Below are 17064 nucleotides of genomic sequence, written 5' to 3' on the forward strand. Positions count from 1 at the left end.
GCCTTGGATCCTGGGCTCCAGGAGGAAGCTGGGCTCCTTTTCCTGGTTCAGTGTCCTGGCTGCACACGATTAGCTCCTCCAGCACCAGCTGCTGTGCTTCGCAATCAATCGAGCTCGGCTCCCTAGGGACCAACATCACATGGTATCTGGCCTCTGCAAGGGCAATGCAGCTTTAAGAATGGTGGTGGAGGTAGGCTGCACGGAGCATGGGCTGGCTGAGAGGTCTCATCCAAAGCAGATCTGGGAGCGGAGGTGGAAAAGCAAAGAAGGAAATGGGAGGCACAAGAGCATCTAATGGGGAGTCAGTGAACGGAAGGAGCCTTCTAATTAGGGCAAGAGAGGAGAGGGACTGTTGAAACCTTTCTGGGTGTCTGGCTGGTGAGTCTTGCCCACATGCTCAGGGTTTAGCTGATCGCCATATTTGGGGTCGGGAAGGAATTTTCCTCCAGGGTAGATTGGCAGAGGCCCTGGAGGTTTTTCGCCTTCCTCTGTAGCATGGGGCACAGATCACAGCTGGAGGATTCTCTGCATCTTGGGGTCTTCAAACTATTTGAAGGCTTCAGTATCTGAGATATAGGTGAGAGGATTATTCTAGGAGGGGATAGGTGAGATTCTGTGGCCTGCACTGTGCAGGGGGTCAGACTGGATGATCATGATGGTCCCTTCTGACCTTAAAGTCTAGGAGTCTATGAAATGGGTTCTGTTGCCCCAGGACAGGCTCAAACACACTGGCCCTAGGAAATTGCTAAGGAAGCAGATGCTACTTCTGGAAAGTGGTTTAGCAGCCCTGGGTTTGCACCAGTCTGCTGTGGCTGGAAGCCACGGGGGATGAGGACCTGCAAAGGAGTCATGGCAGAAATGCCCCTTCCCCATTTCCTAATGCGGGCCAGGCTAAAAAGAACGAGTGTTGAGCGAAGTGTCAGCTACATTGTGATTTGTCCTGGGCTGTGAATGAACAACTTGTGTGACAATGAGCAGGCATGAAGCCCTTAAATCTCAAAGCTTACATGTAGCATTGCTAATGTGCACGCTTTAGTTCATAGATGTCATGAGGACCGTGGGTCATTGGGATCACCACGTCTGACCCTGCCGTATTACACAAGCCATCGAACTTCCCCAATAACTCCGCGAGCAGAGCTTTTAGCCAAAACAGCCCGTCTTGGTAAAAATGGCCAGTGACAGAACCCCCCCACGACCCATGGTAAATTGTTTCCAGTCCGAATGTGTCTAGTGTTAACGTCCAATCATTGGATCACATTTTCTTTCTTTCTTTCTCTGAAGAGCTCATTATCAAATATTTGGGATGTGTGTTCTCCTCCCCTTGCTTATCTGAACTGATAATAGGATTAGGAATCCATTTTGCTGAGAGCACTTTCCAACTTCCACTGAGACAGGAGATGCCATGAGTGGGGGTTAGAAGTGACTCTGCTAAATCTGCTTTGAGAAGTAAAGTGTTTTTAGTGCTTTTAGTGCTAAGCAATCCAGCCAAATACCTCCAGTAAATAAAATATTGGACCCCAAATTAGGTAGGGGAGTATAAAATAATAACTTTGATGTGCTACTTGTCTGAATGTTACCTTATGATGCTCTGTTCACCCTCCGGGCTGAATAGTGCTGCTCTGGCTCAGACCAGACAAATTATGGATGACAAAGACAGCCTGCCAGTGATAGCCTTAGACTCTCTTAGCCAAGGGCTAAGTCAGTGGCCTGGGACTTAGGACAAGTGGTTCTGCCACTGAAATGCTCTGTGACCTTGGGCCAGTCACTTTGCCCCTCTGTAACCCCTTCTCCCTTTATCTGGTCCATTTAAAATATCAAGTCTTAGGGCAGGATCTGTCTCCTGCTGCAGGTCTATCCTGTGTTAACTCAATGGGGCCCTGATCTGAGTTGGAGCCTTCCGGTGCTGTTGTAATATACGTAAGAATTGGAATCATTTCTGATAACTGTGCTCATTCTAATGAAGAAATACTTAACAAGCAAAAGAGTTAGTGTGGGGACCCACCCAGCCCCTCTCCCTGCCAATGCACTGACCCATTTGTACCTTTAGTAGGCGTTGCCTCCTTCATTTTAAATATCCAGCAACTGACCTCCCAATTCTTCCCTGGGGGAGCTCCCCACAGTCTCGGAGCCCTCCCTGGCAAGACAGAGTTAACCTGTTTTCCGTTTCTTAGCTGAATGCTGTTCTTCCTAGTTAGACCCCCTTGTACTGTACTAAATGGTTCCCCTCCCTCCTCAGTAGTTGCTCCCATTATCTGGTTACGAGTGTAATTTCCTCTCTTCATAGAGCGCTTCTAGCTCAGCACTCTCCCCATATATACTTAACTCTTGTAATCTTCTTTCATAAGCCGGTCTCTCCAGCCCTTTGATCATTTTTATTGCTTCTCTCTGAACTCTCTCCAATTTCTCTGTCCCTTACTAGTACTGAGGGGCCCCAAACGGAACATAATGTGTCAGGCGTGGTCCTGTCTGAGCCACTGTGGCCTCGTTGCACCATGAGGTGAGGCACCCCAAATGGCAGCGGATTGTTTGTTTCCCTGTCACATTAATGCGTGGCAGACTCGTGTGCCTAATCTGCACTCCTGTATTGGACTTTAGGGCCTGATCTGCCTAGCTGTTCTTCCCAGTGCTCCAGCTGGCTTCCCTAAGTATCCCCAAGTCTCACTCAGCTGGTTGTGCTTCCTGATTTCCTCCCTCCCACTGAATAGCCGTGCTGGAGTTTTCTTCTAGCTGGAGTCGGTGCACTTGCATTTGTCCAAGATGCAGCTTGTTTTATTATTTCCGGCCCACGTTTCTAATCTCTGGAGGCCCTTTTGTGTTAATTCTCTGTGCTTGCTGATGCTCACAACTCCCATTTTAGTATCATCTGCCAAATTCATTAATGTGCTGTTTACTCCCTCTTCCAGGTCATTAATGAAGGTATTAAATGAGAGCAGATCTACCCCAGATCCCAGCAGTACCCCATAAACACCTCCCCCTGTTTCTAATTACCCATTGTTTATGGTCCTTCAGCCGGTTTTCAATCCACATGGCACTATTCAAGTGATCAGAATTAATTTTCAGGTAAGGGTCTTTGAGACACCGTATTAGTGCTTTACTGATTGCAGAGAGAGTCTATCTACTGCCTTCCCTGACCCCTCTTCCTCCTCTCTGGCCTCAATGGTAGCTCACATAGCTCTTTTTCCTGGAGACCAGGGCTCTTGCGCCAGAAGGAGCTGTCTACACTGCCCCTTCTTGCGCAAGAAAAACCCTCTTGCGCAATGCTGCTATGCTGATTATTTTCAGGAATAACGGCATTGCACAAGTGTAGACAGCTCCTTCTGGTGCAAGAGCCTCTTCTGCAAAAATGGCAGCTCATTAGGTATGCAAATGAGGCTCCGCGATATTCCACGCTTAGCCTCATTTGCATATTTCTCACGCAAGAAGCCGTGAGTGTAGATATAGCCCATGGGAGGAACAAAGATCTCCTCCCTTGAGGCTGGGGTAGGAAAGAAGATCCCCCTTTCATCACTCTCTCTACCTGGAGTGAAGATTCCACTTGGTCCCCATCCCGGCTTCCACTCCCTTGGCCTCCTGGGGAAGGAAAGAAAATAACCCAGTGAGGTTCCCTGCTGAAAGGAACTCAAAGTCAGTGGAGGAAGCTTACCTGGAGAGGGGTGGGTTGAGTAGAGCAGAGGTAAGGGCTGGAGCGGGCTCATAGCTGGGGGCGTGGGTCATCAGACCATGGACACATTGAGACATCCAGAGAGCAGCCTGCTTTCCCATTGGTAAACCTGCTTTTGCTGCATGGTGGTAAATGTTCCTGTTGGCAAAGAAAATTCTCATGCTCATTATGGAGAAGCAAGATGACCAATTCGCTTATTAGGAAAAGAAAGGGCATCAAAAACATTCATTAAGGGATGCTAATCCAGCAAGTTAAGGAGCTGCTGAAAGAGGTAAAACCAGGTGGGGCTTGGGCCATTTTGATATCTGAATCTGGTTTGAATTCACATGAAAACAAACCAACCTCCCCAAGGTTATTCTAGCTGGTTATTCTAGGGGAACAGAAGTGTTGTTACATTATACAACATGGGTCTTGGGGGAATATAGGTCCTTAAAAAGTGTGTCACTAATTCCTAATGTAAGTCCTCTGAGCTCTCTGTCTTACTGGTTTCCCATCTTTATGTGTGCCCGCCCACCCCATACTGGGTCTTTTAAAACAATTCCAACAGGTTCCTTATCAATCCCACGGAAGTGAAAGGAATGTCACAGGCATAATGGACTGCTTTGCCAATCTGCACTATTTTAGTGGCATGTCTGGCATTTTAAAGACAAAAATCTCTTTTCCAATATCCCCTGCAGGAGGAGTCGCTTCAGAGAAAGGCAACATGTCATGAGCCACAAAATGCTGCAGCGCGTACTGAAAGCGAGTGGAGTTTTTAAGCTGGGGCCGGAACAAGGAAAATACCATCTATGGTCACTAGATGTCCCTCTTGTGTCTTATAAGAAACAGGCAGCCACTTCCCCGCCCTCTGGGATCAAAGTAAATGGAAGACACAATAAAGAAAGAGGACTTTATTTCTGGTGTTGTGCCTTAAATGCATAATGGCTTTTAGTCAGTCAGATACATTCCAGCTCCCAGGAAGTGTTTTCAGTGACTATTTTGTCAATATAATTATTAAATGATTATTAAATGTACATGTTAAACAGATCAGAAGAACAGATAGGATTGTAATTACCAACAGATCCCAGGAAGCTGCTTTGGCAACCGCAGTTTCATGTGGGGGAACAAAGCAGTGACATGATGACCCTAATTTCCTTCCTTCTTTGCTTGTTATTTAGTGGCTGGAAGTTTGTTTGGTGTCTCTCCCCCTCTTCACAATACGTGTCGCAAAAGATTGGGATCACGGGGATTTTTAAATATAAAAGCCATTGGTATTGTAAACATCCTCAGATCTCCTTAATAAAGGAGAGCCAATGCAGAGCATGTCTTAGGAATGTGATTGCAATTATAAAGGTAATGTCATTGTACATGAATTGCATGTCCCTCTTTCCCTTTAAAAAGGCAGCAGAGTATACACATTCTATTAAGTCTCCCTCAGGTAGCAGGTCTGCTGCTTGCTTATCTTGTTGTGAGCATCTTCTTAAATGCCACTGCAATGTTAATAATTTTACCTGAAGTAATTTTTCCATTTCTCGTTACCTGGGGGATTGTTAATGGCTGAGAATCCTATTCAGACTTTCTCCAGCTCAATCAAATCTTGAAGGCGCCAGTTTACTTTTATTGATCAGTGGGTTCCTGACAAGGTTTGCCACAAGGAAGCATCATCATCCTTTTTTTTTAACTCAGAGAGGAACAGCCTGTTTTAAAGTTAGTAGCTAAAAGCTTCTAAGCATAGCTTAAAAACATCTGAGCATGATGCTAATTGTTCTGTTTAAAATGTCCAGGCAATATTTTAGAAGGCTGCCAAATACACAAATAACATCCTGTGTTTGAGACATAAAACCTTCTTAATGCCCTTTTCAGGCCTTTTTAATTATACCTAACTGCATTTTATTGCCACACACTGAGATCAAAGGTAAATACCAGTGGTGAAAACAATGGAGGTTTTATTTTATTTTGGGAAGACATCCGATGCTGCCATGTTACCTTCCTCAATAATTATACTCTCTGCATGTTTGAGATATGTTCAGACCTAACACCCCATATAAAATATTGTCAACTCTATAGTCAGGTTGTATACCTCCCCTGCCCCAGTGTTTCTATGCTGGAAGTCCTTGATTCCTAAAATATTAGAGCCTCATCCAATGCACTAAAGTCGGTGAAAAGACTCCTATTGACTTCCCAGGGGATGATTTAGGCCCTTAGTAATATGCTATTCAACAGTTTCTCTTAGTTTACTATTCTATGGATATTCTCTATTTTCATTGTATATCTATAGTGAGTTTCCATCTGAACTCTGTACTATAATTCCTGAACTATAATCCAAGGTGTTCTACCCAATAAAAATCTGACCAGTGGGTTACTTTTGACACATATTTTTTAAAGTATATCCTAAGAAGGGCAGCTGGATCAAGCTCTAGGTGATAGAAATGGACAGTAATGATCGTAGCCAATATTAAGAATCCATTTCACTTTCATTAATCTCATGGTGAAAGTGTAATCAACACTATGATGCTATCAGTATTGTCACACTGGCTAATTATTAGTTTACTCACCTGCTCTGAATTTACAAGAACAGGCGCTCATCTTAGACGGATTATGGGATGTTCATTGCCCCCATAAGCAGTTCTAAATAGGTGACAGCAAACCTTTGGCCACAGCTGTGGTAAACTCCCCCCAACCTGTGCTTAACACGCTGAGGCTAAACTCGGGCCTTTCTGTCAATGTGGAACATTCCTGCGGGAAGGCGCTGATGAAATTAGTAATTAAAGAGCCCACTCTTGTGGTTTCAAACTCCCTTTTGACTTTTTCTTTAGTACAGACTGTGTGCTTAGACTTTAAATATAAACATGAAACCAATATACTGAACCTACCAAAAAACAGCCCATTAACCAACCAAAAAATAGAAACTCTGACAAGACTCTTATTCTCTGACTCAACTTCCAGCCTACGCTATTTAGTTTACAAGCCTACTTGTCAGTTTCATTGATTAAAGATTCAGTCTGCTGGAAAGCCAGTGATGGAGGCATTAAACACCCCTCCTTTCTCTAATCAGTGACCCTAATTATCAGGCAGAGACTGCTAGAAAAGGCCTTCTCCTGCCAGCGTGACGTTCATTGCGCTAGCTGATCTCCATTCAATGCGCATTCCTGTTTTCAGAGCAAGGCAGGGTTTTTGTGGTTGTGCAACATAACTATTTGGTGTGTTGGCCTGGCAAAAGATGTCTCAAAGTCCATGGCAACATAAGAGCTCGTGTTATATGTTATGTTTGTATTCATCAGTGTTAGCTTTTGAGGTGACTCAGGGCGGGTTCAAGTAATGGTCAAGAGGGAAACAAATGACGTGGCAAACACGATTCCCCCCTTCAGCAGCAATAGTGCGTTAGTGCCGTCAAGTCTTCCATGCGCTCCACCGCAGCGGGTGGGAACCGCGTGGCTGGGTTTGGCCTCAAGCGCCTCACCAGGTGCAAGAGGGGGAAGGGGCCCACCCCTGAAATCCAGTGGCAACCAGGCCAAGCCAGAGTGGCAGAGAAAGCCCCGCTCGGTTTCATGAAGGGGACTGAAAGCACCAAGGTATCAGCCCGAGCCTGGCCGGGCTCGCTCCTAGGTACCACTCTGTAAGTTTCTCCGGCGGGCTCCCCCCGCCCCGCTTGCTCCGCGTAGGCCCCTCCCCTGGGCCAGGAACGCGGCTCCATGGCCGCTGATTGGCTGCAGCCCGGCGTAGCTCAGGTCCGGAGCCGCGCTCCCTCTCCAGACGGTGCGGTGGCCGGGAGTTTGCAGCAGCAGCAGCAGCCGCAGCGGCGAGCGAGGCGGCGGCGGCGAAGCGGAGGCGCCCCGCGCTCTGGCACACGCGTGGCGCGGGCTCGCCCCATGCACCGGCCGGGCGCCGCGGGCTCGGGGAGGCTCGGATTTGCGGGAGAACTTCAATAAAGAATTAAAAAAAAAAAGCCCCAAGCGCTGCCCCCCCCGCCCCGGTCTGGGGACTATGAGCCTGGGAGTGAAACTTTCCCGGCGCGAGCTCGGCTCCCCCGGCCCGGCCGCCAGAGGATGATGGAGCGGAAAAAGGCGAAGGCGGCTGCCCCGGCGCTCTGAGCCGCAGCCCGCACCTGCTGCGAGGGGCTGGAGCCGGACGCGCGGCGCGGGGGCAAGTGGCCCGTGGCAGCGGCGGCACCAGCTGCTGGGAGAACTTGCGCGGCGGCTCCCGGGGCGCGGGAGGCGAGCCCGGCGAACTCTGCGATGACACCGCCTGCGCCCGCTCCAGACCAGGGAAGTGGCTACGCGGTAGGGCCCTGAGGAACCCCCCTCCCGCTCCCCAAACCCGACCCCCTCCCCGGGCGCGTCTGATTTTGCAGATGCTCCCCGCCCCCCTCCTTCCAGTCTGTGACTTATGATCGGACCAGGCTCCCCCTCCCACCCTAGCCCTGCACGGTTGCAGCCGCACTTTCACCCCGGCCTCTGCCTCCGCTGGCTTTGCATTTTGCATAGGATTTTATTTGAACGCAGTCACCACGAGGATGCGTGTCCAGGGTGCCTGGTCTCTGCAATGAGGTCTGTGCTGTCTCTTTTTTTTTCCGGGAGGGGGGAGAGATTGCGCATGCCAGGTGCCAATAAATCCACATTTCCCCCTCGATTGCCTGGCACCGCTCACTGATTTTTATTATTAGTATTTTTTTTAAACCCCTCTCTAGTAAAGACCCTTTTTCCCCCTCTAATTTCTAACTCCCATGCCCCCGGACGGGCGAAAAGCCCCGGAGCTTTCATCCTGGTGAACGCTGCTAACTTTGCTAGAGAGGTGAAGCCGCCTGCCGGGGGAAGCAGAGGAGCTGAGCGCCTCCCCGTGTCTCCAGCCTCCAGCCCGTTTTGCCTCTGATTTATTTTATTTTTAACCCCCTTTTCCAAGCGCCCCGAGCCGCCCCCTGCCCCAGCCGGGCTCTCCACAGGCAGCCAGGCGGCAAGGCGGGGGCGCCGGGCGTGCGGAGCCGGGAGATGGATATTCTCCCCGTCCTGCTCGCCTTGCTGTGGACCGGGGCGGGGGCCCTGATCAACCTGAAGTACTCGGTGGAGGAGGAGCAGCGCGCCGGCACGGTGATCGCCAACATCGCCAAGGACGCGCGGGATGCGGGCTTCGTGCTGGACCCCCGCCAGCCCGCCGCCTTCCGGGTGGTCTCCAACTCGGCGCCGCACCTGGTGGACATCAACCCGGGCTCGGGCTTGCTGGTGACCAAGCAGAAGATCGACCGCGACCTGCTGTGCCGCCAGAGCCCCAAGTGCGTCATCTCGCTGGAGGTGATGTCCAGCTCCATGGAGATCTGCGTGGTCAAGCTGGAGATCAAGGACCTGAACGACAACGCGCCCAGCTTCCCCGCCGACCAGCTGGAGCTGGAGATCTCGGAGACCGCCAGCCCGGGCACGCGCGTGCCGCTGGAGAGCGCCTTCGACCCGGACTCGGGCAGCTTCGGCGTGCAGCGCTACGAGCTCACCCCCAACGACCTCTTCGGCCTGGAGACCAAGACGCGCGGCGACGGCTCCCGCTTCGCCGAGCTGGTGGTGGAGCGCGGCCTGGACCGCGAGACCCAGTCCCACTACAGCTACCGCCTCACGGCGCTGGACGGCGGCGACCCCCCCAACTTTGGCTCGGTGGCCCTCAGCATCCGGGTCATCGACTCCAACGACAACAACCCGCTCTTCGCCGAGCCGGCCTACGCCGTCACCGTGCCCGAGAACGCGCCGCTGGGCACCCCCCTGCTCCGCCTCAACGCCTCCGACCCGGACGAGGGCACCAACGGCCAGGTGCTCTACTCCTTCCACAGCTACGTCTCCGAGCGGGCCCGCCAGCTCTTCCACCTCGACCCGCAGAGCGGCCTGCTCAGCGTCGCCGGCGCCGTGGACTACGAGGAGGGCCACAGCTACGAGCTGGACGTGCAGGCCAAGGACCTGGGGCCCAACTCCATCCCGGCCCACTGCAAGGTGACGGTCAGCGTGCAGGACGCCAACGACAACCCGCCCCTCATCAACCTGCTCTCGGTCAACAGCGAGCTGGTGGAGGTGAGCGAGAGTGCCCCGCCCGGCTACGTCATCGCCCTGGTGCGGGTCTCCGACCGGGACTCCGGGGCCAACGGGCGGGTGCAGTGCAAGCTGCTGGGCAGCGTACCCTTCCGCCTGCAGGAGTACGAGAGCTTCTCCACCATCCTGGTGGACGGGCGGCTGGACCGGGAGCAGAGGGACCAGTACAACCTCACCATCCAGGCCCGAGACAACGGGGTGCCCCCCCTGCAGGCCACCAAGTCCTTCACCGTCAAGATCACTGACGAGAACGACAACCACCCCCACTTCTCCAAGCCCTACTACCAGGTCATCGTGCAGGAGAACAACACCCCTGGGGCCTACCTCTTGTCTGTCTCTGCTAGGGACCCTGACCTGGGCCTCAACGGCAGCGTCTCCTATCAGATTGTGCCCTCCCAAGTTAGGGACATGCCTGTCTTCACCTATGTCTCCATCAACCCCAACTCCGGGGATATCTATGCCTTGCGGTCCTTCAATCATGAGCAGACCAAGGCCTTCGAGTTCAAGGTCTTGGCCAAAGACGGGGGCAACCCGTCCCTGCAGAGCAATGCCACCGTCAGGGTGATCGTCCTCGATGTCAACGACAACACCCCCGTGATCACTGCCCCGACTCTGGTCAATGGGACAGCCGAGGTGTATATCCCCAGGAACGCCGGGGTTGGTTACTTAGTGACAGTGGTCAAGGCAGATGACTATGATGAGGGGGAGAATGGAAGACTGTCCTATGAAATGGCTGATGGGGATAGAGGGTTTTTTGAAATAGATCAGTTCAATGGAGAGATAAGGACCACCAGAGCTTTTGGAGAGACTGCAAAGACTACTTATGAGCTGATTGTGGTGGCCCACGATCATGGAAAAACCTCACTCTCCGCTTCTGCCTTGATTTTGATATATCTATCTCCAGCTCTCGATGCCCAGGAATCCATAGGATCTGTTAACTTGTCACTGATTTTCATTATTGCCCTGGGTTCTATTGCTGCCATTCTTTTTGTCACCATGATCTTTGTGGCCGTCAAGTGTAAAAGGGATAACAAGGAAATAAGGACCTACAACTGCAGGTAAAGTGAGCTTGTTTCTTTGTACCATGCAAAATGCACTTTGATATTTTTCCAATCTAAATTACTTTTCTGTGTGTTTGAAACCCATGGGCGTATTACATTTATTTTAGGAGCAAAAACCAGGGTCCATGATATTATGTTCCTTTTTAAGAAAAATTCCATACTTTTTTTTTTAAAGTACTCTGGGATCAATGTTTTTTTTAAAGACTATCCCAATTTGTCCTAATGTAAATGTTCATATGTGTTCTGTAGCAGAACAAACCAGTCTGTCTTAAATCAGCATAGCTATTTCCTGTGATATTGGGGGTGGGTGGGGAAATGTACAGATCCAACTGTTACCAAAAGAGAACTCCCCTGACTTCAGACTTGAGGAGAGCATGTTGGTTCATGTAGTTGTACTCACTCCTGGGTGAGCATTACCATCCTGGTTGTAAAGCAGTGTTGGATTTTTGAAGCACTGAGCAGCTGAAAAGGAGAAAACTCAGTGCAGGGAGACTTGTAATAGGTGCTCACAGCACTGAGTCCACACACAGGACAGCAAGTCCACACCTACAGTAGCAGTTGGCATAGGTGGGCTTTGCATTAAGATTCCTCTGCATGGTGTTTGCATCCTGTCCCCACCAGAGGATGTCACTATGGGCACTTTTTCTGTGTTGGTTTTCTCCTGAAGTGGTGGATCTTCAAGGAAAGGGGTAGCTGGGAGAGCACCCGATGAAAGAAATCGGGGTTCAACTGAAATTGACGAAGTGGAGCAATGTTCTTACAGCCCTTTCTTTCCATGTGAAAGAACCATTGTGTCTGTGTGTGTTAGGACGCAGCTCCTACAAGTAAAGATAAATCTAAAAGAATAGGGGGAGAGAGTCGTTTCCTTCAATAAACCCGGTTCATTGTGAAAATGTAATGGTTGAGTTAGTTCTTATTGGTTGGTTTTAATGACCATATTTACAACACTGCATGATTTTGCAATGCATAACCACAAGTCCAAAATGTGGAATGCTAGGTCATCTGTGTATCTGAAACCTTAGCTGCTATGAAAGTCTAATATGTTAAACTGGGTCCCCTGAATATGTAACAGCCGTGCGATTATTGTCTCTCTCTTACCATTCTCTGTGTTACACAAGTTAGTAGACAAATGCTAACCGCACATGAATATCAATCAGATGCCATAAAGGAGCAGCTGCAATGCCTCATAAATGGTTTAATCCTGTTACTAGTGAAATAGCCATGACTTCTCCATTCCTTCAGCACTGAGCCTTTCAGATGGAAGGAATGGAAATTAATTTTGCTCTACCTTTGTAACATGCGATTGCCTGCGGCAATTTTACAGTGCAGGGGAATGTGCTGTCTTTAAAGTTTTATTTACAGAGATAGAATAACTGAGAGTTCAGTTTTTATATCCCATTTTCACAACATAAAGCATGTTTATAAGCCCTTTTGCTGGATGGGGAAAAATCTACTGCAAATAAAGCACTGTATTTGCTATATTAGGGGATGCCTTGCTTTAAGGGAAAGCTAATATACCAGATTTGTTGCCAGCTTGGTCCATTAAACAAGAATAGGATCTGAATGTCTAAAATCAAATCGTGGTGGTGCCCCCAGACCAATAGGCTTAGTGTGTCTTAGGATTAATGAAGTGCAGTTTAATTAAATAATTGGTCAATAGAGAAAGGACAACAAAATGAATGCTGTGAGAATTGGGATCTCACATTGCCAAACTTAAACATTGAGGTAAACAAAACAATTAAAGCTCCATCAAGTGGTGTTAGACTAGCCTGCATGCCTACGGATTTTTTTTGAATAACAAAAATCTCCTGAATTGCTTTAACTTACTGACAAGTACAATGAAATGAGCATTCTATTATCAGTGTAAATCTGATCAAGAGAAGTCAGCTGCAGAGGCAAAGTAGTACTGTATAGGCTTAGCTGTGTGTTTGATCATCCGGCATCCCATATGTGCGTTTTGTGTATCTATTTAGGCTGGTCTTTTCCTATTTTTGCAAGAAGCCTAACCACATCTGCAGGAGGTTTTTCAGAAAATTAGTGTATTTGAGGCACATGAGTATATGAGAGAGCTGTTTGATTTGGTGGCTTTTTTTTCATGCACAGGCAATTAGCTTTGTGGAACTAGACTGTTTGTACAATATTTACCTTTCTAGATAAACCTGTATTACTTATTCTTCCTATTATCTCTTAATTGCAAGTATTGGAGTCTAAAAACCCCCTATCTTTATCATCATAGGAGAATTTGAATGTATATTTCTGGTTAGGGTAATAGTTTAATGTAATTCTTTTGAGAAGTATTGCAATGCCTGGCATCTTGTATGGGTATCTATCTATATTTGTGGTGGTCTTAATGATACACGGTCCTCTGTGTCAAAAAGAACCACAGGCACATCAATCTAGATAATGCTGAGTGCAATCATGTTTTTTTAATTTATTTTTTCAGTAGTTTAATGACTTTCTTCCTTTGGTATTTTTTAAGAGGAAAAGATGCATATCCTGCATCAGTTGGTTCTTTCAGCAGGTGCGAAGCAAAGGGAAAGATCGGCATAGAAAAAGAAGCTGATGTGAGAAAAGGTCAGAAAAGAGAGTTTCTCTTTGAAAACACCATTTTTGCTCTCCAGTTTCTGGAAGAAAAACATTTCCCAGGAAATCGGGAGGGGTATGAGGAGGGGGAGGAGGAGGAGGAGGTGAGAAGAAAGCTTGAAGAGAGGATTTAAAGTTATCAAATGCTACCAGGAAAGAGTTGAAATAAAAGCAACCTGGAAAAATGTTATATGAACAGTCTTTGGAATGTGGTGGGGATACGCTTACAAGCTAAGAATAGTTGCGGAGTTAGCTGTATTTATTGGTAGGGGAAAAGAGCTGAAGAAAAATCTCTCATCGTGCTGGTGTTTGATTTACATATCCTAAACTAAATCACTTTTTAAATCCTTATTACACATGGTAATTAATTCAGATACCCTTTTCAGTTCATAGATCTTAACATCTCCATTTTTTCTTTTCTGCAGGCTGACCTTTATTCCTGGTAACTAAATATCAACAGTTATAAACACCAAACAAAACATGGAGGAAATTTTCCCTTCCCTTTCTTTTTGTGTGTGACCTGTAAATTTTATGCATATAAAAATAAGCGAAAGATCATATATTGCTACAGGACCCAAAACATGACATAATAGGCATGAATAAGAAATCTATGTTGAGATGGGGCGAAGCCCTATGGGTTTCTTAATATTTATGGAGCACAGTTCAGGATTCTATTAGATACTCATTTTGCTTCTTCTGTCCCTCAGAATTGCAGAGTACTCCTATGGGCATCAAAAGAAATCAAGCAAGAAGAAAAAAATCAGCAAGAATGATATCCGGCTGGTACCACGGGATGTAGAGGAGACAGATAAAATGAATGTGGTGAGCTGCTCCTCCCTCACTTCATCTCTCAACTATTTTGACTATCATCAGCAGACCTTGCCCCTGGGGTGCCGCAGATCTGAAAGTACCTTCCTCAATGTGGAGAATCAGAACACTCGGAACACCGCAGGCTCCAACCACGTTTACCACCACACCTTCACCGGGCAGAGTCCCCAGCAACCCGATCTGATCATCAATGGGATGCCGTTGCCGGAGGTGAGTGTGGCTGAAACTTGTATGAAGTTTGAGAGGCAGAATCTAAGCAGTTTGAGAACCTCCCTAGCAGTAAATGGAAGTGTGGTGTGCAGAACTTAGTGTATCAAGGCAATGTGTCTTGTTGCTAGTCGTATCTCCGATCTTTATAGCATCTGCTTCCAGAAGGAGGTAGATATTAATGTAAATATATGTACATATAATGCATATTAATTTTTTGCAAGGTATTCTACTTCACGCATCTGTCGGTGTTGTCATTGTCGTCTCTTGGCCTTAAGCACTGCAGAAGCCGCTGTTTGAACACTGCGAGCAATGGTATTTAATGCATACTCTTCATGGATATTCAGACACCATGGTGATGAGCATGCTATAAATACCTAGCCGTTAAGTTAGATTGGATATAAAAGTCTGAAGTCCCATTATATCTTTCTAACAGAAGAAACAGCCACTGTAAGAATGACTGGCTTCAGATATGGGCACAGCCCTGCAACTCTTGTTCATGTGAGTTATTCCTACTCACCATGTGTAGTCCCAGGGAAGTGAGCAGGACTGCTGATATGAGTAAGGATGACAGAGTCAGGCTCATGTTCTATTAAGTGTTGGTGGAATGCTTTTCATTCATTTCAGTTGGATGACTCCTAAGAAAATATCAGTTTGGTCAATAGTTAAATTCTTAAGTAGATTTTTTTTTTTTTGGTACAAAATTATATCTTTATATATGGCCATTGTTACGATAGCAGGAATACCCGGTATTGGAGCCACCTTTAAAATGCTTCAAGGTTGTCGCTTTCAATCAGGCAACCAAAGTTCTAGCCTCTTCCATTTTGTCACCTCACCATTTGGTGTAATTTTGTGGTGACTGTTGGAAGTAGGAGGTGGATGGTGTCTTCCTAAATATTAAGAAACGAGGTAGAGTGTCTGTAGCCCTGGTCATACTCACTGACTTCATATAATCTGTCAGGAGTTTTCTGTTCATCATGGGCATCATTTACTCCTGCTTGTTTTTCTCTTTGAATTGTTGTTTGGTATTAAACAAAACAATCAAAGGTTTGTCATGTTTCCTACTTTAAACGGAATAACAAAGCTGAAAAAGCAGCTGAAATATTTATGGCCCATTGTAATCTGTTCTCAGTGCAGCAGTGTAAATGCAAAACGAGTCCACAGAAGACATTGGAGGTACTCCAGACTTACATATTTTTGTGTACCTAGAGCTGGTGTGTGTCAGCTGATTTGAGATCGGAGGTTGGACTGCAGGGCTGTAAAATTGCAATGTAGATGCTTAGGCGTGGGCTGGGTCCTGGGGTCCTCCATCCTCACGGGGTCCCAAAGTCCAAACCTGAATGTCTGCATTGCACTTTTACAGCCCCACCAGCCCAAGTTATCTGACCAGGGCCAGCTGCAGGTGTTTAATTGCTGTGTAGATAGACATCAAGAACACAGTTTTGCCCTTTGTGTTACAACAGGCCTGTTGGAAATCAGTTGATGTCTGTAGGCCCGATCCTGTAGTTCAGACATTGGCAAAATTCCCACTGAATTACTGTTTGCAGTGTCATTGTAGCTGTGTTGGTCCCAGGATATTAGAAAGACAAGGTGGATGAGGTAATATCTTTTATTGGAGTGAGAGAGACGCTTTCGAGCCTCAGAGTCTGAGATTTGGGAAAGGTACTCAAAGGTGGTTTAGCATAAGTAGTGAAAGCACATTTTTAAGGTCTATTCAAGTTAAAGTGGCTCATTAGCACCTCTGCAGTCATAGGACAAGAAAAATTGTTATATTAAGGCGCAAATCCTGTGTGTGTCTATTTGTGTCTAGCAAAGTTATGAACTTAACTCCTGGGCTCATCATTTGAAGGCGTGCCACTTTCTTTTCAGGACGAGGACTAAGAGGTCAGATGTGGAATGATCAAATGTGTACCCTTAGGTTATATGGGGTTCTTGTGTTCTCTCATTTTTCTGCATGAGTTCATGTAAGAGTGTAGGGACTGTGCACTCTGGATGCGGTACACCTCTTGTTGTGATAGGCATGTGTAGAATCCCTGGCTCTCCAAAGGTGTGTTTTTTAGGGGTGGGGGCGAGGGGGTTGGTCATGGTAGCTGTGGAGATCCATCTGATGGTTTTGCATCAGCACTGTTTTGCGATCCCAGAGTAGGAATAACCACTCTTTGGTCTCGTTGTCATGGGGTCCCCAGGTAAAAACCCTGCGTAGAATCTGAAAGGAGGGATTTAGTTTGTAATTAAAAAGCGACTCTTAGTAGTTTTCTCGGTCTTTCATATATCATCTGCTTTTACTCCTGCTTGCATTCCGCATCTGTCCTGCCATCGCAGCCTCAGACTTCTACGTGCCATCTGACGGTCTTGCCTTTTTCAAGGTTACCAATTAGACAACTTTTGCATTAGTGCACAAGCACACAGCACCAGTCCTAAATACAATAGCCTGTAATGCAATTAGGAAGGTATGGCTGGAGTAATAGAACACTGTTCCAGAGAATTTAAAGCTCAGTTTAACCTCTGGTGTTGGTATAAAAGATGTAATCAGGTATTTTGGTTATACCCGAATGGCATTGACCTGTATGTGATAACTTGTATAATTTGCTATATAGGCCAGGTCTTCATTAGGATATTAGATTGGTATAACTGTGTCGCTTAAGATTGTGGGTTTTCCACACCCCTGAAGGATGCCATTAAA

At 47.2% G+C, this 17064-nt stretch overlaps 1 protein-coding gene across 5 annotated transcripts in view; it reads left to right on the plus strand.

Moving 5' to 3' along the window:
• Positions 1-6818: 6818 nt before the first annotated feature.
• Positions 6819-17064, plus strand: part of PCDH19 (protocadherin 19) — a 128449-nt gene continuing 118203 nt past the window's right edge. The window contains exons 1-2 of one of the 5 annotated variants that reach the window (XM_075896753.1): positions 6819-10760; positions 14054-14384. In XM_075896753.1, coding sequence (XP_075752868.1) covers positions 8626-10760; positions 14054-14384 — 2466 coding nt within the window. In that variant the 5' untranslated portion in view covers positions 6819-8625. The remainder of the gene's footprint in view (positions 10761-14053; positions 14385-17064) is intronic. The other 4 variants (XM_075896754.1, XM_075896755.1, XM_075896752.1 and 1 more) reach the window with 4 other exon arrangements.

Source organism: Pelodiscus sinensis, chromosome 13 (genome assembly GCF_049634645.1).
Source record: "Pelodiscus sinensis isolate JC-2024 chromosome 13, ASM4963464v1, whole genome shotgun sequence".
Lineage (NCBI taxonomy): Eukaryota > Metazoa > Chordata > Testudines > Trionychidae > Pelodiscus > Pelodiscus sinensis.